The sequence below is a fragment of the Balearica regulorum genome, chromosome 1 (assembly GCF_011004875.1).
Source record: "Balearica regulorum gibbericeps isolate bBalReg1 chromosome 1, bBalReg1.pri, whole genome shotgun sequence".
NCBI lineage: Eukaryota > Metazoa > Chordata > Aves > Gruiformes > Gruidae > Balearica > Balearica regulorum.
The window spans coordinates 91803261-91826623 of NC_046184.1; the positions used below are offsets into that span (position 1 = coordinate 91803261).

A 23363-nucleotide genomic window follows, 5' to 3' on the forward strand; every position below is an offset into this window, starting at 1 on the left:
CGACACACACCTCCCTTCCGCCCCCACGGAGGGGAGGCGGCGTTGCCATGGCGAGGCCTCTCCCGGCGCGATGCGCCGTGCGACACGCTGAGAGGGGCGGACGGCTCGCGGGGGTGCCCGGCGTGGCCATGGCCTTCCCGGGGCACAGGCCCCAGCTGTACCGCTGGCGGCGCCTCACCGCCGGGGCCAGACCGGAGGTAACGGCGCTTGACGGGACGGCGGGTAGGCGGCGTGGAGAACGCTAGGGGGCGCCGTCCAATCAGGGCGCTGTCCAATCAGGGCGCTGTCCAATCAGGGCGCTCCCTCTCGGGTGAGGGGCCGCGCGCGGCCGCCACGGCCCCAAGGGTTTGAATGGCGGTGGGGGCGGGGGGAGGTCGGCTGCCCCCAACGGAGGGGGCTGCGTGGGCTGTGCGCACGCGAGACGCGCCCCTGGGGTCCCGTCCGGTTTTAAGAGCGGGGTCAGGCTCAGAAAAGAGATTTCCCAGGTCTGTGGGAGGGCTGCAGCAACGGCCGCTTAGATTTGCCAGCGGATGGGAGGTCTGCGCTGTGCTCAAGTGAATTGCTCTGCAGGTGGTTGCAGTGCTATTATTTTTTTATCTTATTTCCAGCCAAGGTTTGACCCTGATAACTTGGAACACTGGATCAAGGTGAAGTAACTTGAACAGTAACTCACTCAAGAGTAAGGTACCTTGTTGCTATGCATAAAACTCACAGGTCGCACACACAGCTTGCTGTTGAGCAGTGCTGCAGGTTGTATGTATGGACAAGTAACGCAAGAGATTTACCCCAAAGCACCATCTCCTGCATCTACAGCCACCTGAGATAAAGGAAAACGATTTTTAGGGTGCGCTTCCCTTTGTTTTACTTCCTTGGGCAGCCCTATGCTCTGCCTACTGCTTATGGCAGATAGAAGTGAGCATCTGCCACCTCCTGCAGCACCCTAGGCCTCTGGCAGCAAGTTGCTCTGGTTGCCCTAGCATAAAGGGACAATTTTCTGCAGAAATGCAGGCTGTCTGGGGTACAGGTGTTACATGTGACACTGCAGGACCATTTACACCTCAGATGAATATGGGATGGAAAAATCACTCTGACTATTTACACAGTGGCCAGCCTAGTTATGACAAAGTGCTGATACTAACTTTCATAGTTGGTGGTTGCTGGGTACTGACTCAGCAACTCTCCATTCAGCCCCCATGTTGCATTCTCCCAACGTGTTCTCCAATCACTGTGATTGGCACTAATTGCCAAATGAATGCTTATTACTTAATCGTTTCTAAGTCTAATTTCTCCAGTCAATCAAGAACAGTCAGAGAAACGTGTTTCAAAAGCAGTCTGTTTCTTCTAACACCCATACTGTCTTGTGTTACGTTCCCACTGATGTTTGCTCTCTCTGGAGGAGAAACCTGGATATAGGAAGTTTAAAAATTTATATCCAGCAATCCTTAGAAATGTTTTCCTTTCTTTAATTTAAAGAGAGTGGAGCGAACCTCTGAGTATGCTGTCTCTGAAGCTTTTTCCCTTCAAAAGTCAAGGTATTCACAGGGGCCTTGTGGTCCTGTGATGAGTGTGGAAACCATGGAACAGCTGCAAGATCATGATGAGGCCTGTGAGGAAGGTGAGCTGAAATACTGCTTGCCACAAGCTGCTGAAAATTAACTCTTCTTCATCCAGTATTATGGTTCTGATCTGAACAGGCGCTTACAAAGTTTGAGAGCAAAAGAAACAGTTCATAGTAAGATGCCTTTTATCTAATGGAGAAAGGCATAAGAAGACTCAATTGCTGGAGTTCAAGGTAGATCTTAAGTAGCATACCTAAGGGAAAGATAAACTCTGTCTCCTGGAGATTTCAGGTCAAGGATGAATACTGCCCTTGAAGATGCACTGTATGGACAAGTACAAGTTAGTGGACTCTAGGAAACCAGATGAAATTACTTGATATATTTTTGATAGCAGGCCAGATGTGAAAATGGAGTTGCTCTGTGTAAGTTTCACATGTACAAATAATTGTGTGGTTTTCCCATGCAAAATTTTCCTCACTAATTAGTTAACTAAATATTCCCTCTGTAATGCCTGTAGCCACAAGTGCTTACTGAAATTTGAAAACAAAACTGCAGTACATTAAAAAAAAAAAGAGGGAAATTGTCTCCCATGAGTGCTAGATGTACATCTGCAGTGTAAAAAGCTGATAGGAAACAGGATTTTAAAACTCAACCAATTTTTTTAAGACTCAGAAGTGAGCCTTAAAGAATGGAATGAAGACTTGTCTCAAGATCATCCACTTCAATGCAGGGAGTCAGCTTTTTCACTTGCAGTCATCAAGGGTTCACCTAATAGCACAGAATACACTTATCTGCTTACAGTGCACTGTCTGAATGCATTATATAAGCATAGTGGCTCAAAAGGAGCTGTCTTTGCAATAGGTGGGAAAGTTGCTTGCTTTCCTCGTGTTTCTTTATTATTTTTGTTTGCCCTTCTCTGCCTGTGTTTTCCTTTTTATAGCTACCAATCCCTCAGGATTGTTCCTAGCTCAGCAGAAAACCTTTTATCTGGAATCCATTATTAGAATACTTAATGGTATTAACTACACATAGGCCACTTTGCAAAGAAAGGTATCGATAAGAGACGTGCAAGGACTTTTTTTACTCTAGTTATGAGGACCTCACATTCCCAGTCAAAAAAGTAACCCTTCCCCAAGTGATAAGCTGTTTTTCTCTCTTCTTTCTGTTATGAGATATATTTCCTTGTTCCTGAGCTGGCCTGAGAGATTATAAAAGAGAACAAAAGTGATTTGAAGGACAATAAACATTAGATTTATGTTTTCTTCAAAAACCCACCCCTTTTTAAGGAAGTTTTAAAAAGGCTTTATTGCCTTAGAAATACCAGGACACAATGGGAGCATCTTCATTTTGTGTTAGAACTAGGGATTTGGAGCAGCTGCTTCGTCCTGCCTAGTGGCTGTGCGCTTTACAGGAGATTACTTGCACTGCTGAGACCTCTGCTCTGTGCCCATCCTCACCTCACGGATAGCTCAGGACAGCTCAGCTTCTCATGGGGCTGCCCCTGATGCCTTGCAGTTTACAGCCCTGCTAACAGCTTGGCCACTTGTGCAGCCAGCTTGGCAACAGCCACTTCAGCCATCTTTGCTTTTGAGTAGGAACTCTGAAAAAGGAATTTTTGCCTTTTTCCACAGAAGAGTGGAGATGCAAATAAAGTCCACAGAAGGACGTTGTATCCAGTTGGTCATTATGCATTTGAGCTCACTGAGGAGTACTAAATCCATGATGGGTGCATTCCTGTACTTGCAGTCTTAATTCTGAGTACAGGTAGTCCCTGGTGAAGCTTGCCACCTGTCAGATTTGTAATCTAGACTCGCTGGTTGCTCCAGGAGCTATGGTACTTGCAAAACTTAAGCTGTACACGTGAAGCTAACATTTATCCAAACAGTGGTTCTTTTTGTATTTAACATGTGACAATCTTGGCTGTACATGTGGAAAATACCTAGGTGTGTGCAAGCGCAGTGGTAAAACATACGAAAGCTATCTGAGTTATGAATTTCCTCACGTGAATTCCATCTCCTTGATAAATGCTATAATAATCACACAAGTGATCTAAATGTCCAGAGAATATTACAGGAAAAATGAGGTGGAGAAGAATTCATTTGTGACATATGTGACATGGAAAAAGTTTGCCACCTTCTCTTCCTGTTCTTTTATAGATCAAGAGGATGAGAATAGAACTATATCAGCCTTATTCCATTTTCTGTTGCAGATCAGCTTTCAGTCATTTTAGACTGCCTTCCCAGCATGTGATATAACTATCCCAGAGACAGAGTCTTGCTAGTTTACATTTACCCATATATTTTTAAAGCAAGTGAAGTCATCAGTCTCTTTCCTCATGATAGCCCAAGAGCTGCTCAGTAACTGGATGAAGTCTGAACTACAACAGGAGCTGATCAGAGATGGAGAAGAGGAGGTTGCCTCTGTCCTCCTGGAAAAGCCTTCTGCAGCCCCTCTGAAGTATGAGCGGTTTGATGGTGAGAGCACAACAAAGCAGTTCCTGGCTTCCTCTCTGAGGATGTGCTGGGGAAGGAAGCGAGGTCTCCTGGCTTGTCAGACTGAGAGGTAAAAGTTGCTTTGAGGCCAGGATAGTGGGCTCAGTAGAAACAAGATTCGAGGTGATGATTTTTTCTCCCCCAGCTCTTACAGCAGGTAGGGCTGCACAAACGCATCTCATAAACATTCAATGTCTCCCTTTGTAAAAGAGAAATTTTATTTCTTTTGTGTATGGGTATTTGTGAGGCCTGTCAAATTTATACAGCCGTTTGAGATGCTCAGAGGCAAGGCAGTGAAAAATGGATGAAATGTTGTTACTGCTCTAGCGTGTTCAATGGGAGACTGATTAAGACTCTTTGGGGATAAATGGAGTGCAGTCAGTGTGTCCGCTTTCATCAGAAATGCATTCACAGTCTGGGAAGGCGATCCCTTTAATTACGTTAGGCTTTGTGATCTGAGACAGAGGGGTTTATTCATTTCAGACTAGCCTGAGATAATCTGAATTCCTCATTTCAGACTTGTGCAGCTATCTGGAACATGAATTGGAAAGTTCTTCTGTCCAAGAATACCTGCAGCATCTTTTGCAGAGTGAAGTTGTGAACTGTGGGATAGTGGAAGACCTTAGACTTGAAGACATCAAGGAAAAACAAAAACTTGCAGATCCACGAATAATCATGGAGCTCAGACACAAACAGGTGAGCAGGCAAGGCAGCACAGTTAAAAGGAATAAGATAGAGAATTATAGGATTAGAGTAAATGCTCAGTGATACTTCCCCAGTATTCTCTCCCAACCCGCAGTAATCTCTGACTTGCAGGCAAATACCCGAGGATGCTCTTCCACAGTTTAGCTGAAACGTTACTGTGTTTCCACGTGCACATCAGCCATTCACAGTAGCTTGCACAGTCAACTTTCACTACTGTTCAGGTTTTCCTCCTTTCTGAAGACTGACAGGAAAAGCCACCATGGCAGTCAGTTCTGAGTTTGTTCCATCGAGTAATACTGGTTTAACCTCACTCTCCTGAATGGAGTTTTTTGCTGGTCTGAGAGCAGAACCAGTCCAGTCAGTGCCAGCTACGGACAGGTTTGCTTGCTTCATGTGAAAGGTGGATTGTCACCCACCCTGTCAGTGTACAAAAAACCTCAAATTCTTCGGCCTTTGGTTTCTGTTTTGACTTTTGCTCATTTCCTCCTTCACAGGTGAAAGAAAACCGAATGAGGCGTCAGAAAGCATTAGAGCTTCAGAGACAAGAAAAGGCCCTGAAGAAATCAGTTCTGTCTGAGGCCAAGCTCCAAGCACAGGAAGAGGACAGGAGGAAGGCTCTGAAGGCCAAGAAGGAGGAAGAGGAGATCCAGAGGGCAATGGTGAAGCTGCGAAAGGAAATGGCTGAGAAGAGGCCCATCGTGGCAGAAGCACGGAGAACGTAAGAGGCAGAGGGGGGCATGGAAAGAACCATATGAAGAATATTTCTCTTATCAGCTCCTTTTGCTAAATGTAAGAGGAGTGACGGTCCCAAATGAAACATCTGCTTTTTCTCTCCCTGAACTCTCCCAAAACCTTTTATTCCTTTGTTACCAACATTAATGACAGAGTTTATTGTTAGTGGGAAGATGGGCTGAAGATACTGTTAGCCTCCCCTCAGTGTACCAGTACGTACACTGAATCACAAAGCAGGAGTGTGTTTGCACCACCGTGCGTTTTCTCCATCAACTCTGTGGCCACATCCAGCCTCGTTAGTGTCTAATGCAGCATGAAAGCCAGTATACCACACACACACAAAAAAAAAGAATAGTCTGTGTTGAAAGTATAGCACTTACAATACTTCCTCTGCTATGAGAGAATAAAGCATTCTTGGCTGAGAATTCTGCAGTGACATTATTTTTGCTTCTGCTGAGCTTGGGTTGTCAGAGAGATGTGACTTGTAGGGATGCCAGTTATTTACTTAGGCAGCCCTGAAATCCTAAATCTTCTCATGCAAGTGCTTTACTGAAATCTTACTGTTTTCTTCTGCCTGCTATATTTTGGAAATGTTCCAGACTGTTTAATCTCTGGGACCCCAAACCATGACAGAGGCTGTTTTCTAAGAAGGCTGAGTTAAATAATCAGCAACTTTCTAAGCTGTAGAGGTGATTCTCTTAGGATTGGCCAAAAAGAAAGTGAAATCTGTGCTAGAGTACTTTCCTCATTGTATTGGATCTGTATATTTGTTCACTTTCCAGGGAGGGGAATACACAAGAAAAAAGTCAGAAGCTGTCATTGCAGGAGGTATCTATTACTGCGTCACCACCCCCAGTCCTGAAGAAAGAAGAGCAAGGAGAGGAGAAACAGAGAAAGGCTCAGGAGCTGCTGTGCAGGATTCACACCAATAAGCAGAGAGTGAGCATCACCCCCTTCTTTGTCTGAGACTCCGAGCTACCTGCCCTCAGCTACCATTTGCAAAACTGAAGTAAAAAGTTGTGGTTATCAGAATTTTTTACTTCTTCTAAGCCCTCCTGCCAATACCAGGAAAGTAGATGTCTTGTAAGACTGGGAGCAAGAAATCCTGAGCCTCCATCCCCGGTGTGTCTGCATCTCAAGTGTACTCAGTGGGAAGTTTCACTTAGAATTGTGGAAAAGATGTGGCTCTCAGGACAGCTGTGAACATAAAGGCTTCTGCAATTGAGAAATAGGCAGATGTACAGAGGAGGCAGTGGAGCAAGATTTGTGTTACCTTGAGGAAGGAAGTAAAAGAGCGGAAGTGGCGCAAAAGGGCCTGAGAAGCCCTTATTGTGTGTATAGGAAGGTATTTTAAAGATTGCCTTGCAGACCCTGGTGCAAGAGAAGGGAGAGAAAAGAGAAGTGCTGAGGCCTGGGATGAATTTTGAGCTGGGTCTCCAAGAGCTAAAGTGTGCCAGCACATGCACAGTTAATGGGTTCCTTCAAGGATCCACTCCCACTGGGTGCAGTGAATATTCTGTGATGTTGCAACAGCTCTTCTGAGACAAGCATGCAGATTTTAATAATTCCTCGTAGGCACCTATTTCTTTTACTCTCATTATTCTGATACCGTAGCCAGCTCTGGGTTAAACACCTGCTTGTAACAAATACTTGCAATTAAAGAGTGATCCTTTTGTACTGAATAATTTTATATGGACAGTCTCAGCAAAGGGAATAAATTTCCCTGAGTGCAGGTCTGAATGCCATCCATCATGTAATGTTTTTAATTAATAGAGCAGTCATCATCATTAATGTCTACTTATCTACATCTAGAATTTTTTAATAGAAGAATCCCTTAGCTTTTATGGTGTTTTCTCCCTGTGGCTCACTTCATCTGCCCATCTGCTGGATTTGAGCTTGGCTACTATTTAGCAGTACACAGCTTCTCTCCAGCACAATCTAAGCTTTGAAGATAAGCCTGAATGAAACCACAGAACAATTTAGGGCTGGGATAATGTGAGAAGCCACGGCTTAGCTGAGCTAAGCAATAGTGACACTTTGATTATTTTCCTAAAGCAGAAAGAAATAGCTAATGCATTGACATTTTGTCCTTTTTGTAAGTCTGCATTTGGAGGTTTCAGTGAGTGAGAGGAATGCAATTAAAACAAGGCATTATGACAAAAGGGGAACAGCTGAGTCCTGTGAGTTGACCCACTTGGAGGATCAAAATGAACAGTGTCTGCAGTGACAGGGCTAGAATTATGGGGTAGATTAGATAGCAAATTGCTGTTCTGTACAGTGTAAATCACTCCCAGATGCAGTAAGTCTACACAATAGGGGAAAGGTTTGGCTTCCTACTGGAACAAGGGTGATCTTAGGTTGTGTCATAAATTCATGCTAGGAAGTGTATTGGGTTTTGTCTAATTTAAAAAAAAACAAACAAGTGGTCCATGAAGATGTTTGTGAACTATTCTCCACAGAACTGTTCGTACCTTATAGCATCTTAGACATTTGCTAGATTTTGAATGTCTTCCCTGTCTCTAGAAATTCTGTGTTCCTCACCCATTTTCTTCCTTGGTGAATAAGTGTGTTTCACTTGGTGAACTAAGTGCGTTTCACTCAAAAGCATAGAGCCCTACACTGTTATCTTTATAGTACCTTTCTGCTTTTTGTAGAAGACCTGCACATGCTCTGCGTTATGCTTATTACCCTCAAGGTAATTGTTGAAAGTGGGGATTCTAAAAAGAATCTCAAAAAGGAAAGTCAGATAAGGGGAAGGGTGGAGAGGATCAGCATTTGTGTGACGGGCTCTATCTTGCTCATTGGTTTTCTGAAACTCTCCTATGCAGTGCATGCAACGACATTTCTCTGCTTGGCTGAAAGTCATTCTGGAGCACAGAATTAAAATGGGAAAAGCCAGAGTCCTTGCTGATTGGAAATGCCAACTGAAGGCCCTGCGAGCCTGGAGAAACTATACTTGGGCCCAGAAAGTAGAGCAGGAGACACAACAATTGGAAGTTCATCTCCAAGATCAAAACAGGTAGTGACCCTACACTGTAGAATTCCTCCTACTGCCGCAGTACTGAGCAGTGCAGTGATCAGGGACTGTAAAAGGGGCTTGCCAGTTAGCCAGCAGGAGGAAAACAGTAGCTTTTTGAGAAAATTGCTGCATTGCCTGCAGTCTGCCAGAGGCGTTGTGGCACAGATGAAAAGGGGGGACAGAGATAAACAAGAGCTTTAGCACTTTGAGGCAAGCCTGTGTCTCACACTATCTGTATGTATCTTTCCTGGAAATCTCACCCTGGCTTGCTCTGGACCCCAGAGAATATGAGGTACCGTATTTATTCCTGATTAATATAGTTATTTCCTATTTCAGTAATAGTATAGCAGAGAGCATTTTGCCCAGTGCCTTTCATTAAGGAGGCTGTTGGATGTATTCCCTATCAGCCAGAGAAAATTTTGGTTTTGCAGGTGTCTGGCAGGCTGTGTGGTGAGGCACTGCCACTTCCCCCCATGCAGCTGACAAGGGAGCAGGATACCTCTTTTGCACCTATCCTACAGCCCAAGGATGACACAGGAAATTGCAAAATATCAACTAGGGAAACTTATTTCAAACTAATGGGCATCTTTTCAGCCCTGCCACTCCTCCTTGGAGAAACTCTATACAGCTTTGGAGGGCCTTCAGAGTTAAGCGACAAAAAGACTTGGGAAGTTACGGGGCTCATGCCATGGCCTGGACTGCTGTACTTGATGCAGTTGTTACAGGCAGGCTTGGGCAGAAGCCTAACTCCTATAATAACACAAATGCTTTCTCATTCAGGAAAACACAACTGTCTGTGGAGCATAACCAGCGACGGCTTTTGCGCTGCTGCTTTCTGGCATGGCAGCGCTGGAGCCAAGCGGAGACAGAAAAGCGAGAGCTGCAGATTAAGAGGGAGGAGACGAAGAGAAAGATGGCACAGCTGCTGGAGAGAATGTCACTGGGGAAGGATGGTCTGGACAGGCCACGGGAGGTTATCAAGCTTGGGACAGCAAAAGTAAACCATCATCAGGATTGGCAGCAAGACAAGGTAAATCCTTCCTATGTAGTTTTGTCTATTGGTATCTTGGTACTCTCACAAAGTACTTCTTTTGAGCAATCTGAAATAAAGAATATATTGTCCCAGAGGAAGGCTTCTTTCCCAGCGTGATCCCCAAATACCTGCCTGCAACTGTTCAGGAGAGAAGTCTTTAAAAATCAGAGGCAAACGTGAGGGACAATGGATGAGTTTTAAAAATAGTCTCTAATGCTGCCAGAGAACAACCCTTCATGTACGGTGAGTCGCAATGAGCATCCCACCCCCAGATCACTTTTGCTGAGAGATTACTTACATCTTTGATGCCTGCTTAGACTTAAAAAGAATAACGCTTGACTGCGTGACAAGAGATTTTGTCATGCCAGGGCAGCTCTCTGGCTTTTAAGTGTGGGGGAAAAAAGTTGTCACTGGCTGTTTCAGGATAATAAGCATCACAAGGAGATAGGAGAGGAGAATCAGAGGTTGCTTCCTTAAATTGTCATTTGTCAGGTCAGAACCTGCCGTTCCTTTCTGTCTATAAAGCCTGTATCACAGCAGTATCCCGATCCCAGCATGACAGCTCACATACACATATTACAGGTCAAGCTTTTTGTTTGCTTAAGTGTCAGCAAAAGTTGATTTCCTACAGTGCATATATCATCCCAGTAGGCCCGTATTTTTCTTCTGATGCACTGGTAAAATTTATGTTGAAAGGATGGGATGGAATCTGGGGTTTGACCTAGGAATCAGAAAGCAGACGTTACATCTGATGCCTCTTCAGAGAAAGACCATGTGTGAGAAAAGGCTCAGCCTCATTCCCCACTGTGCATCTGTTTCACAGTAATATTTATCAAAGCTGGAGAAGAGGCATGAGGAAGCAGCACCATGTAGACTTCTCTTCCATCTGAAAAGGGGCTGTCCAGTAGATTGGCTGTGTAGATCACATCCAACAACTGGTTTTCCCTTTATTCTCCATCTGAGTGCTGAGCAGGGACACCACAGTCCAAAAGGGAGTACACTAATCCCTGAGAGATGAGCTAACCCCTCAAGAAATGAGCTGTCCTGAGCTGTGCTCCCCAACAAAATAGTCAGGATATATTCCTGCCAGAGCTCTTGCCTGATCAGGACTTTTTTCTCCCAGTGAAATGGCACACAGCTTCTTAACAATTCTTTCCCACAGCCCCCCATTTTGTACATAACAGGGCCCCTCTGCCCTGGCTAGGAACTGGATAAAGATTGCATAGCTGAGATTACCCTACTTCTCAGGCATCTCACTAGATTTGCATTAAAGAAACACATCCTACGTAGGTAGGACAGAAGAGTGCTTGGTTTGAATCAATGCCAAATTTTCCTAATTTCTTTTTTTTTTTTCTTCCCTAGCCAATTGAAACTTGCCTCAGAAAGAAAGAACCTGACCAGACCAGACACCACTCTTGTTGGGATGCTGCTGACACATCTCAGTCCTACAGGAAACCCAAATTTGCCTCAGAGATTACCCTAAAACATGCAGTCCCAAGTGCCCAGGACCAGGCTGTGTACAGGAATCAAATAGCCACTCTCCCCCAGCAGTTTCAGGCATCTGGTACAAAGACAGCTCCTGCTTATGGTAGCCATTTTGAATACCGTCATGCCTTCCAGCAACATCTGATTGAGGAGCAGAGGCAGCAGCTTCAGAAACAGCAAGAGGTGATCCTTGAACTGCAAGAAAGTCAGAGGCTGAGCAGAGCTAAAGAAGAGGCAGCACAAGCCATGGCTGTAACCCAGCCACTTAACAACTCTGGTTCACAAACCAGGGAGGAAAAAACGAAGAGGGAAAAACAATACAGATGCAAGAATACAACCCATTTGAGGTATATGCTCTCGAAAAAGCAGGCTCAATTAGTCAGCACGTCTCATTCCCACTCAAGTTGAGCCAGAATTTGCCAGGCACACTTCAGTCATGCTAGTGCTATGTGGTCTTCTTTTCACTTGTGACTTAGCCTCAAGGCTAGTATCAGGCTGGCCACAGTTTTCCATCCTTCTCCCTTTTTGCAATGGTTTGACACGATGTGAGCCATACAGTACCCATTTAGAAACAGCAATACTAGAGGGTCACACATAGTAGCAGCTGGGATTTATTTAGTTAGGAAAAAAGGGTGTGTCATCCTCAGTACTGCAGAACATGCAGCAGCCCTGAGTACTCAGCTCCTTTGCAAGGATGCATCATTAATCCCATTTCAAGCAGAAGAAAGGTGTATCAGGAAATCAGAATAAAATTGCAGCAGAACAGAGAATAGAAACTACAAAGTGTTTCTCAACCATAGGTGGTAGGTGTGAGACATCATTTCACATTCATTGATGAATTTCTTTACTTTTTCCTTTCAAAGTCATCCTGTTTCTCATGGGCCAGAAAACACAAGGGCAGTGATGCAAGGCAGAAGGCCCTCCAACCGGCTGACCTCAGCTCATCCTATACTGAAAGGTATTGTTCCAGATAGCAAAGACCATTCCAGACCACTTTTCTCAACAGCTTGTCTGGAAACTTCTCTCTTTCTTTGCCTCAGCCTTGCTGGTTGATGACAGTATGCAAGTAAAACTCAGCACCCTCTTTCCCAGCCTGACCAGTGCCATGAGAGGGTGAGCTGTTTTCGTGCCCGTCAGGCATCTGTAAAACCTAGGCCACTGCAAGCCCCTCAAGTCCATGCTTAGTACACTGCGGCAGTAGTTACTCCTGACACTTGTGAGATTGTTTCTGGTGTGACAAGACTCAAGAGAGAGAAGTTCTGCAGGAATTTTTGCTGTTAGTCTTATTCCCTTCATTGTGCATCCAAGTAAGACTTAAACTGACCAGTCATTTTCATCTAACTTTGACAGAGGTATTGAAATTTCAAAGGGAATTAAGTGCCTACCCAAGGGTTTGTGAGACAACAGTAGCTAGGCTGGGGAAGGAGCTCTGGATCCCTGCCTTCTGTGAGATCTCTCCCCTTCTCTGGCCACGCTGGAACAGCATATACATGCTAAACATGCAGCACAGCCTTTTCATGCAGTAAATTAAGTAAATTAAGATCAGGTTCTGTTATATCCCTAGGGCATGTTCTTCCATATCAACTAGGGGGTGGTCACAGTCTGCATGAAAAGTTGTTTGCAATCTGATCATTGTGATGTTTTAACAGTTTTGGGATCACAAGAGCTTTTTGGCTATAATAGCTGGGCATTAATAGTTGTCTTTCATTAACTGACTGTGTTCACCTCCAATACTACCTAGTCCAAGCTATCGCTCACTGATTTGCCTGAACTCTACACCTTAGAGACAGTAAGCGTATTTTCAGAGCACTCAAGTGCTTTTGTTTGAAGATCCCCCCAAAAAATCGGTTAACAAGTTATTACTGGATGATTTCCCCTTGGCAGAGAATCCTGGGACAGCTGAGAGGAGAAGAGAATCTGAGGAAACCTGTTGTGGTCAAAACACTTAAATGCCCCCCCCAATTGCTTCAGCCTGTGCTTCATTTGTGACTTCAGAAGAAGCGAGCATGAGTTCTCACCTCCACTGCATGTTCTGTGTGGTCACATCAGCACTGATAGCACATCAGCATCTTTGTTTATAGCTAGCAAGATCACTGCATTGCAATTTATCATCTCCCTAAAGAAGCATTAAGCAGTAGTTGCTCACTAGTGGGACCAAGTACCTGTGTGTCAATGTGGCAGGGATGCTTTCCATTGTGAAATCACTCTAAATAAGCAATTGGAGCTTACTGGAGACCTCATAGCAATTGCTGTTAAATCAGGTGCCCTGAGCCTCAGCACTCAATCAGGGATGACAGGGATAAAACGTCTGACCACAGCTCCTTTCATAACTGAGCCTCATGGCTGTGACTGTCAACCAAGGAGAGTGACTGGGGTAGTCCCGAGTCATCTCCAATGTTTATGGGTTCCTTATTCATGACGCTGCCAGCCATAACAGGCAGCAGAAAGCAAGTCCCTTTGTGCTGGCATTGCCAGGTCAGTGGGGGCCTGCAGTAGAGTGAGGTGGTCATCCTTGTTCACCAAACTTCTGCCATTATCCTATAGCTCCTTTCCACTAAGCCTTATGTCCTCTGTTTCTGTAGCTATGGAGGACAGAGCAACTCAGCGTGCAGAACAGAGGAGGAAACTAGAAGAAGCCAAACAACGAAGAGAAGAGGAAAAATTGGTAAGGGAAGTGGTAAATGAAATAAAGTCTCTTTCACGCCATTCCAGTTACAAGAAATGCTGTTTTAACCCCAGAGTCAGGGACCAAGAAAAAGCCCTTTATCTAAAACAGTTTTATAGCTTGTGAGAAAGCAGATGTCTGGCACACATCAAAAGAAGTAGTTATTGCTGCATTTACATGCAGTGATAGCACTAGCCCTGCCATATCACAGGCAGACACCTCATGTTGATGCAGTTGCAATTCTAGAAGCAGCCTCCCTTCCCACCCCCACAACACTTCTTTCACATCTACCCCATGATGGTAACTTGTCCTTGCCGAGGATGGGAAGGTGGAAGTGTGTGCAGAGATCCACTTGATTGGACCCGGCAATGGTGGGTTTCCCCTCCCCTGCCTTTCCCGTCTGGTCACATGCAGCTTGAGGACGTGCAGTCTCACCTAGTAAATACCCTGCATCTTTCTAGCAAATCTCTGCTGAAGAGAGAAGATATGGACAATGTCTGCATAATTAATACACAAATTCTGTGATACACATCCAACAAGAGGAGCCTTCTTAGCTTCAGGGCAATAAGCTGTTACTAAAAGCATTGATAATAAGTTGCATTAGGATTAGAAAGCTCAGAACTGGGATCCTAAAACAATCAGCATTTCTTCCTTCTCCAAGCAAGAGAGATGCATTCACATACACAGGAGGCTGAAACAAGCCTTAGAGAACACTTTAACCATAGAGTGGACAGACAAGCATCAGATTAGGTTTCCTCAGCTGCAGTTGCCATGATTGTAGAGATCAGGAAGCACAGTCGTAGTAATCATGCATTATGATTGGTATGGGTTTTAGGCCTTTGATGCACACATCAAGAGCAAAAGCTTTGTCAAATCAAAGTGGAGTGGCGTTTGCAAGGGGAGTAGATAAATGTTCAGAGAAGGATATTTTGCCAACTATGACCAGTACTGAAGTAAATCAGGTTCTTTGATCTTCAGTGTTTGGGGAAAGAAGTGTTTGGGTACCTATGACACTGCTTTGCATGTAGAAGTAAAACTTCAGAGCAAAGCCCAGGGATTCACAGCTGACTTCAGTAATCAGGTTATCAATAAATAACTTAGTGTATGGTTTAATTTTTTTAGGGGAAGAGTGGGCAAATACTATAGCTTAGGGCAAAGAAATAGATAGATAGTAAAAAGAATAGTCCCTCCTTCTTTTCCCTTCCACAGTTCATTGTCCAGCACAGATCATGTCTAGTGTGTGACAGTCTGCTTCCTTCTGAAGTTTCAGGTGCTGGTCAGTAGAGGAATGCTGGGAAAGCTTAGAGGTCTGTGTTCTCTGAAAAGGTGACATGCACCAAATTAAATTTTACCTTCCTCCATTTTCTCCATTTCAAGGCCCAGCTGAAGGCTGAAGAGGAAGAACGACAGAAGAAGGAGGCCAAGGAAAAGGAAAAACGACAGGAGGAGAGAAGGCAGCAGAAGCTGGTGACAAAGCACCTCACCTGTTCCCCCTTACCCACCTTTAGCAGGGATTGGGAAGAAGAGCCATTGCCCACTAGCACTCAGCAGCCAGAGTAACATAAACTGAAGGTCTTCATTAGTAGAGCAGAGTTCCACAGCACGTGCTATCTAGACTAACCACCTTCCCCCTTTTTGGCAACGTTACAGGAAGGGCTGTGGACCAAACACACTATGAAGTATATACTGTCTCTGTCTCATCAGCAGGACTAGAGGTCCCAGCTGGCAGGGCTGAGGTACAGCCACATAAGCCCCCACAGTAGCAGCATGTTCAGCCTACTTTCAGACTGCTCCTTCCACTTGTATCCCCCTTCAGCATATACACAGCGATACCAATCACACAATTTAAACGTAAACAAGCCTGACAGCTATATCAAAGGCAACTTTACACCTGAAGAATAGAAGCATCCTCTCCTTGGAGCTAGCCTAGGAATAGCCCCACTTCATTACTGTTACTTGGAAATGAGCTGTCCTAATAACCCAAATAGCACATTTGAAATCCCACAGGGATTTGACCTACAACTAGTGTTCTACTTGGACTGAGTGTTTTAGGATGTTTGACCTTCATCCCCGAGTCCCAGTCAAAAGTAATATTGTGCAGTTATATAATACCCACATGCCTCCCCTACTGTTTAGGCTAGATTAAGTGATAGGGTCCATGCATAAACTCAGAATCATTTTTGGACATGTTTTCAATCTAGTTTTATAAACATAGAAAGCTGCCCTCCTCGAGTTCACCAAAGCATCCCTCCCCACATCGATAAAGGCCCATCAAAAGGAGGTTCCTGCTACATCAGTGCTGCTGGTAGCCATGGGTTAGATGTCTGCTACAGTAACACCAACGGCAGTGCTGAGGGAAGGCCATGTACTGATACGTGGCCCAAGGACATGTCCAGAAATACCATCATCTTCCATGAGAATTTTCAAGACAGTTTGCTTTCTACCACAGGTTCTAGTACATGGGGTCATGTCTGGTCTGCACTGCTAAAGATGATGCAGATCCCTCTTTCCTGTCAGGTCAGGACCTCCAGCTCCAATATGACAATCTATTGTCACTGCTTAACATCCTCTTCATCCAGACTGAATTAAAACTACTGCTGTTTTTATTGTAGAAAGAGCTGGAGAAGCAGAGGAGGCTGGAGAAAGAGCAGCAGCTCCAGAAAAAGGCCAGAGATCACTATGAGAAGGTCCTGCTCAGAAGGCTGGGAATGGTGCCATGGAAAAGGCTGAGGGAGCAAGCCAAGGAAAACCTGGTGGTAAGTGCTGAGGAGAAAGGAAAGGACTGATGCCATGGGAGGAAGGGAAAAAAGAATGGATGTAGCACTTAGCAGAAACTCTAATAGGCTCTTAAGCCAGGTTGAAATGGAAAAAGCAAAAATTCTCCCTGTACACCCTGCCCTATATTAGTTCTTTAAATCAGCCCATCTGACAATAATCACGAAAGGCCATCAAAAACCCACAAGGGTGGCATCCTCATTTATAGCTGATTAAACAGGAACCAAAAGGACAGAGAAAGGAACAAATTTCAATCTAATGAGAAGTCACCTTTTGTAGCCTCCACTTGTCTGCAGTACTGCCACATGACTTGATGCCAATAACATAGTGGGAGTTAGTTTAGTATGATACAGCCAAAAAAATAAATTGAAGTTATATGACATGAGCCTGTCAGTTCTCTTGCTCCACAGCAAAGCTAATCAGTAAAACACTGCCAAGCCACTGTAGTTAGTTAACCCCAGCCCATCACTAGGGCTTTCCCTCTCTTTGGATTTGCAGCTGGTGCAGTGTTGGTCACTGCTAGAGGTAGGACACCACAGGTGATAATCCAGTGATCTGTTCTAGCCTGGCCATACTTCAGTGCAGAACAGCAAGTGGTAGCTTCTGAGACCTTGACACATAAATATTGCTAACAACACATTTCCATACATGACTGAATCGGCATGCCTGATCAGGGGTGGACTAATAAACCCTCAACCGTATCCTGAAGATTTAGCCAGAGCCCAGGGCTAGGTTGGCAAGCTTCCACTTAAATCACTGGAACTGCAGCTACTTACAGTACTCGACCAAATGCACACAGGCTTCCGGCTGGGAAGAAGTAGAGGGATAGCAGCTGCTCTGTAAGTCCACCCTGCTGGTCAGCATTACGGACAGGGTTGGACTAAACTGTTTACAGTCCATGCCTCTGCTCCATTCACATAGCTTAAACTGAGCATCTAATTCAAAAGGATATTCTCTAGAAGTGACGCAACAGTAGCCTGATAAGACTAGTCTTGTTCCTTAGGCTGACCCCTTTTTGTGGGAACCTATCCTATAAGGTGTTCCAGCTGTCAGGTATCTGCATTTTGGGGGCCCCAGAAAGCTGAGGTGATGTTCTAGTGTACCTAGTTTTCTGTAGCTTTATGTTTATGTAGTCACTAGAGTCCAGGTAACTAGCTGCCACCTGTGCTATCTTTCCTCAGGTGGCACAAAGGCACCACTGCTTGGGCCTGCAGAGGAAATGCCTGATGACTTGGCTCCAGGACACCCAGGGGAGCCTCATGGAGAAGGTGTCTCGGGCTGAGGACTTCTATTCCCATACGTTGCTGAGACGGGGCTTCAGGAACTGGCTAAAGGTTTGCCTGTGCCACAGTGGAGAAACAATACCAAGCAAGCTAGCTGCTGCTGCGCTTTCCCCTGACCACAGTGCCATTGCATACGCCTGTAGACCAACCTTTGTGGGGTTAATGCTGTCCCCATTCAGCACCATCATTCCCTTCTTCAGAGACCTTCTTTCAGCTCTCCACTCTATCATTCTCCTCCACCCAGGACACTCTTATGTACTGCTCCTCCACTTTTGCACTCTCTGACCCTGCTCCCTGCTGATTTTCCTCCACTCCTGTCCCCATTACCCTTCACTGCCACAGTCTCAGCACTGCTTGCTTTCTGCTTATTGGGCTGAGGGTTAGGAGAAAGAATCCATTCTCACCTCTTTCTCTGTCCTCCTTCCCTAGTACAAGGATTATATCTCCACTCTGGAGGAGAGAGCGAGTACCCTCCATGCAGCCTGCCTCATGGAGAAGTACTTCTGGGCATGGTTTGATCTGATTGTGGAGGAAAAGAATACTTTATGGGAGAAGCTGAAGATTGCTACTGAACACAGGAACAAGTAAGCATACTCCTTTGCCAGCAGTTCTTTTTAGTTAGGTTTAATATACCCTATAGATTATTTTAGAGACTACTTTTGACAGGTCAATTATCTGCTCCTCAGGAACATGTGAAACAGGTTCTTTACTGCTGGTATTTTGCTTCTGTGATACGCACAGACAACATCAGCAGAGGTTTATGGTAAGAATTTTCCATGCAGTCTGGAAAAGGAAATGTAGTTGTACCCTTCACAGGACTTTTTAATCTGCTGAAAGAGAATACAGCGAAAGCGGATAAGTAGCTGAAACTTTCTAAGCTGATTAGCAGATGTGGCCATGCAGCTTCTGCTAAAAGCTGCCTTAGCAAGGTCTTTAAGTACGATTATAGCAAGCCCAGTGATTGTGCAGGAATTACACTGTATTGTTTTGTCCACAGCAGATAATTTATTTCACAAATCCAAAGTTGATCAACTAGAGACCCTACTTAAGAAATCTTTCAGTTTATGCCATCGCCAGCCTGACTTGGCAGTGAGAACTACAGCAGGCAGTTCTACCAATCACGACTGGAGCCAGACACGCCCAGTTCACTCATTGTCCCATAACTGCATTAGCTGTGTATTGTAACAGGAGGAAAAAACTATTGTCAAAGTTCAGCTGAAAACAGAAGCATATTTACCTGCCTCACCATGAAAGCATGTCAGCTGCACGCAGTCATGAATAGCCTGTACATAGCCCAGACAGGATACACAGCACCTTGGAGGAGGAATTTAATTAAATTCACCTTTTATGTGGTAGAGTGAACCTATTCTAGCCTGCCATGTCAGTAAGATCAGAACAGTGCATGATTTAACCTAACAAGCCAGCAAACTGGAGGAACCAGGGAAAATTCAGACCCAGGAAGAGAATGGATTCATTCTAAGTATGATCTCATATTAGGAGGATAATCACCAGTCATTCCACCTTACGTCTTCCCCCAGTGACTGGCAAAAGGGAGTTCAGACCTTGACATAGCAAACTATTCTTTAAATAGGACTGTTGCTCCCTATTGCCCATATAGGAACCCAGGGTAAGGCACCTCTGCTGGGGTGATTAAAATCGGGTAAGAATTGGAGCCCAGCTACCTGCACTCCAATCGGTTGGCCTGGACCAAACAAGCCTGCATTTCTCCTGAATAAACTGCTCTCAGAGACTCTATTAATTCTTCAAGAAACATCTTTCATCCTCAGAGCGCTAAGCAAACACCAGCTAATGAATCCTGTCAAAGGGAGGAGCAAAATTCTTGGGAGAGAGGAATAGAGAAGGGCACTGTGTTATTTTCTCCTGGGATGATTGACATATTAATGGTGTGGTCTGCATGTAGATGTTTAACATGTCACAACCCTGACTAGGAGCAGAAAGGACAAATGTCACAGGTATTTTAGGGGAGTTTTCCCGTCATATAGAAGTCATCTTTTGATTACCTGTTATGTTACACACACATCTGCGTGTCGTCACTTTGTTCTTTGTGTCCCCCATTTCTTTAAGGAGACTCATGCTGAATGCATTCAAGGCATGGAGGCAGTACCCATTACTGGTGAAAAAGGAAAGAGAGAGAGAGGAAAGGAGAAATCAGCTACGCAGGAGAGTAGCTGAAGTTCTCCCTGACTTCCAAACATGACAGAAGAGAGGCAAAGGAGACTGGGAAATGGGACAAAAAGACTGATTCTGTTCAGCGCTTTCTTCCTACTGACTGAAACAAATCCAATGCAAAGGGTCTCACAGCCAGAGGAAACTCCCTGGGGCCACTGCTGTTGTGAACTAAGCGTATATGGAAATTTCTCTGACAGTTTCACTTTGCACTTAGGGGGGTTATTCCCCACAAGGTTCTCCTCATGTGAAGTCTCTGTAGGGATGTCTTGGCTGGTGGCAGCAAGGCCTAGGTAACCAAAGCCTAGCACAGGGAGCGTTTCAGGCCAAGACCATTTCTACACGCAGAGCTGCAGCACTGACATGAATCCTCCTCCATCACAGGAAGCACAGAACTGAACTGCACCTATTTTTCCTTAAGCAGTAACCTGGTGCTTTTCTGTTGCCAGTACTCTGTAGAGTGACACAGCTTGATCACAGAGCAAACAGACCTGACTGTCAGCTGAGCCCTAACCACTACTGCAAATTTGGCCACGCAGAGAACAGTTTCTAGCTAACTGTGCCAGGAAAGTTTGGATGGGAGGAGGAGAGGGAAGAGCTATTTATGCAAATGGTATTTGCTAATGGTCCAGATCACAGCATCACATATGGACAGTCTAAAACCTGGATTCCTTTTGAAGGGACTGCCTAGTTCGCAGCACTGGCCAGCTCACAAGCACAGTGCTTTGATTTTGGTGGCAAGCGGTGATTCCAGGTTTATGAGTCTCTATCGTCATTTAAACATTTTCCAAGCTGGTTAGCTGTAGTATGTAGGGATGTATAGTGCAAGCCTGTCTGGGCCTTTTCACTTGATCCAGCACTTCAAAAAAACAAAAATCCAAGAAAAAGGTGGACTGTATTTTTACATAAGCTAAAGCTGACATAATTAAAGTTTCTTATCACTGTTTAACAGCATTACCCTATCTGCACTATGCTGCAGGTTAAGGTACAGTATGTCTTGTCTTAGCAACAGCATAAGGCAGGGATCTGGAATTGCTTCCCCCTCACAACAGGATAGGCAAAGTTCTCTCCAAAAGCATTTGGCAGTGCAGGGAACACTTAGGTAACACCAGGAAGACGACAGTTTACTGTTATCCCTTGTATTGGATAATTTTTAAATCCTGTATTGCGTTGAAAGTTTCCAATAAACCCAAACCTGAAATGAGCACAACTGGGTTGTTGGTGCAAATGCATGAGAAGCCAACTGAATGGCACTAGACACAAGTCCAGGGTCAAGGACCTAGGCCAGCAGTAAGCACTGTAGATGAAGTGGAATAGGACAGGTCAGGTGCCCAGGCACAGTAGCAGGCTCCACAGCATTAGCATCAGGAGTTTGTCCATGCGGAGAGCTCTCAGGGACGTGGTCAGAGCGCCTCCCTGCCCACACAAGCCAGGCTGTCAAGCAGACTCTCAGTGCGGGTCTGAAGATGACTGTCACCCCTAGGTTACCTCCCACAGCCATCCCCTACAACACATGAGCATTTACCAACTCCCAAAGGCTGATTACAGACCTGACCACCAGCAGGTCAGATAAGCGCATTATCCAAGTGCAGGGAGCTGAAGGTGCCTGCGTGGAGTGTGGGCGAGTACAGACCATCTGGCTGCATTAAAAGGCAGATTGTGAGAGGAATCGACAAGCTGAGAGAGGGCTGAATAACTCCTCTTGCAGGGAAGAACAGGCACTGCAGAAGGGTAGTGTCTTTTGTTCGCAGAAGACTGAGGCAGGGAAGAGCAGAGCTGGGGGCTGAGCTACCACAGGCTAATGCCCCAGTGCAGCCAGCAGCCACGGTTGGTGTTAATAGCGGCAAGCTGTGGCAGCACAGCAGCAGCAGCAATACCTTTTCTCTTAGTATGCTCTCTCCCCTTGAAAGCCTCTCTCATGTAGTGCCTAATGAGTACCTGGAACACCTCCAAACCAGCCTTTATGCTTCCATGTTCCTGGTGGCCTTTTCCCAAACTGACTTCCTCCTTACCAGGGCTTGGCAATGAATGCAACAGGCAAAGTCTCCAAGCCCACCCTCCATCTGGATTCACAGCACAAGGAAGATAGCGAGCCAGAGGATGAAAGGCGAAGACAAGAGCTTTCTCAGCTAGAGAGAAGGCAGCATTACAGCCACCTGGAGACAGGACACACTGCAGCTGTTAACAGCAGTAGCAGGAGTATGGAGCAGTAGAGTGGATGAGCCCACATGCAGCCTGGTCTTGACCCTAGCAACAGGCTGAGCAGGCGTTGAATCTACATCTCTCACAGCTAAAAAGGTGCTCCAAACCACTGGCTAGTCAGGGGTGCATCCAGTTTACTCAACAACAGATTCCTTCCCCAGCAAGGCCACACTTGGATATTTTGAGGTCCACAGCTCCCACTCACCTCGGTGCCCACTCACCATCCACAAAAATAATGCTGCTTATGTGGAGCATTACTCTCCCCAAAGAACTTAAAGTACAGTCAAAACTTACTTTTCAAACTGGTCTTTGTCTCCAGTACTCCTACCTTCTAGGGTTTTCTTCTGTTCTTAGTAGCTTTGAAACTGATTCTCCAGGTAAGATGGTCTTTGGACAGTTCCAGCAGCAAGAAGCCAAAAGAAGATCCAGGAGGAGCTGTGGTTTGACATCCCTTTTACCCTTGCGTACTGCTAATTCAGTGTTAGCTCGGAGCGGAAGCCTCAGCTGGATCCAGCTGAGGGATAGGGATGATGTTCAGGGATCAGGCACAATCATACTGAACATGGTCTGAATCAACGAGGAGATAAGAATCCCTTTGACTTCCCCATTCATTCCACACCTGGCTGAAACAACTCGTACCTCCTTGGCAGAGGCAAGGCTGTGCCTGATGATACTGTTGAGAGACTGCACGGGATACCCCTAAAATCCCTGGCATGATGTTAGTGTTTGGCAAATTAAAGCTCCAGCAAACATTCCCCAGCAGGAGGGTGACGAGAGAGCTTGTTAGACTGAGGAAACAGCTTCAGCCTTCAGCTGTGCCAGAGCATCCCTCCTGCTCCAGCACTTGGTTAGATGCAGATGTCAATGCATTAATGCTGGTCATCAGCCCACGCTCTCACAGCTCAGGCACGTTCCTGCCTGTCAGCTCCTTGCTTTTCTTAGCAAGAGAGGGAGGTGGCTGCACAGCCAGACTTTCCTTCTCCTGCGCAGGGAGAGGGGCAGGATTTTCACTTTGGTACAACAGCAAATGCAGAACCCTAAAACGACTGCAAACTCCCCTTCTCCCCAACCCTATCCCCTGCTGACACCTGCCCTCCAGAGTTGTTTTTTCCCCAAAAAACCTTGACCACAGAAGTATCACCTTCTTGGTAAATCTGTACACCAGTCTCTTCAAAGTCCCACAGGCCCAGCTCAAACTGGATTTGAAACAGTGCCTGAAGGATTAA

The 23363-nt window shown here is 45.4% G+C and overlaps 1 protein-coding gene across 3 annotated transcripts; it reads left to right on the plus strand.

Moving 5' to 3' along the window:
• Window positions 1–15: 15 nt before the first annotated feature.
• On the plus strand, window positions 16–20046 carry CCDC191 (coiled-coil domain containing 191). 3 transcript variants are annotated; one of them, XM_075765757.1, is made up of 17 exons: window positions 16–197; window positions 609–647; window positions 1474–1615; window positions 3902–4033; window positions 4569–4747; window positions 5251–5474; window positions 6271–6427; window positions 8317–8507; window positions 9288–9537; window positions 10903–11372; window positions 11889–11983; window positions 13608–13690; window positions 15068–15157; window positions 16303–16446; window positions 17647–17799; window positions 18178–18332; window positions 19834–20046. In XM_075765757.1, exons 1-17 carry the CDS (start codon window positions 48–50, stop codon window positions 19964–19966), a joined length of 2787 nt encoding a protein of 928 aa, XP_075621872.1. In that variant the 5' UTR covers window positions 16–47; the 3' UTR covers window positions 19967–20046. The 3 variants fall into 3 exon arrangements, with proteins under 3 accessions (XP_075621872.1, XP_075621880.1, XP_075621889.1); XM_075765765.1 differs by having other exon boundaries at window positions 1528–1615; XM_075765774.1 differs by lacking the exon at window positions 1474–1615 and having other exon boundaries at window positions 102–197.
• Window positions 20047–23363: the final 3317 nt, after the last annotated feature.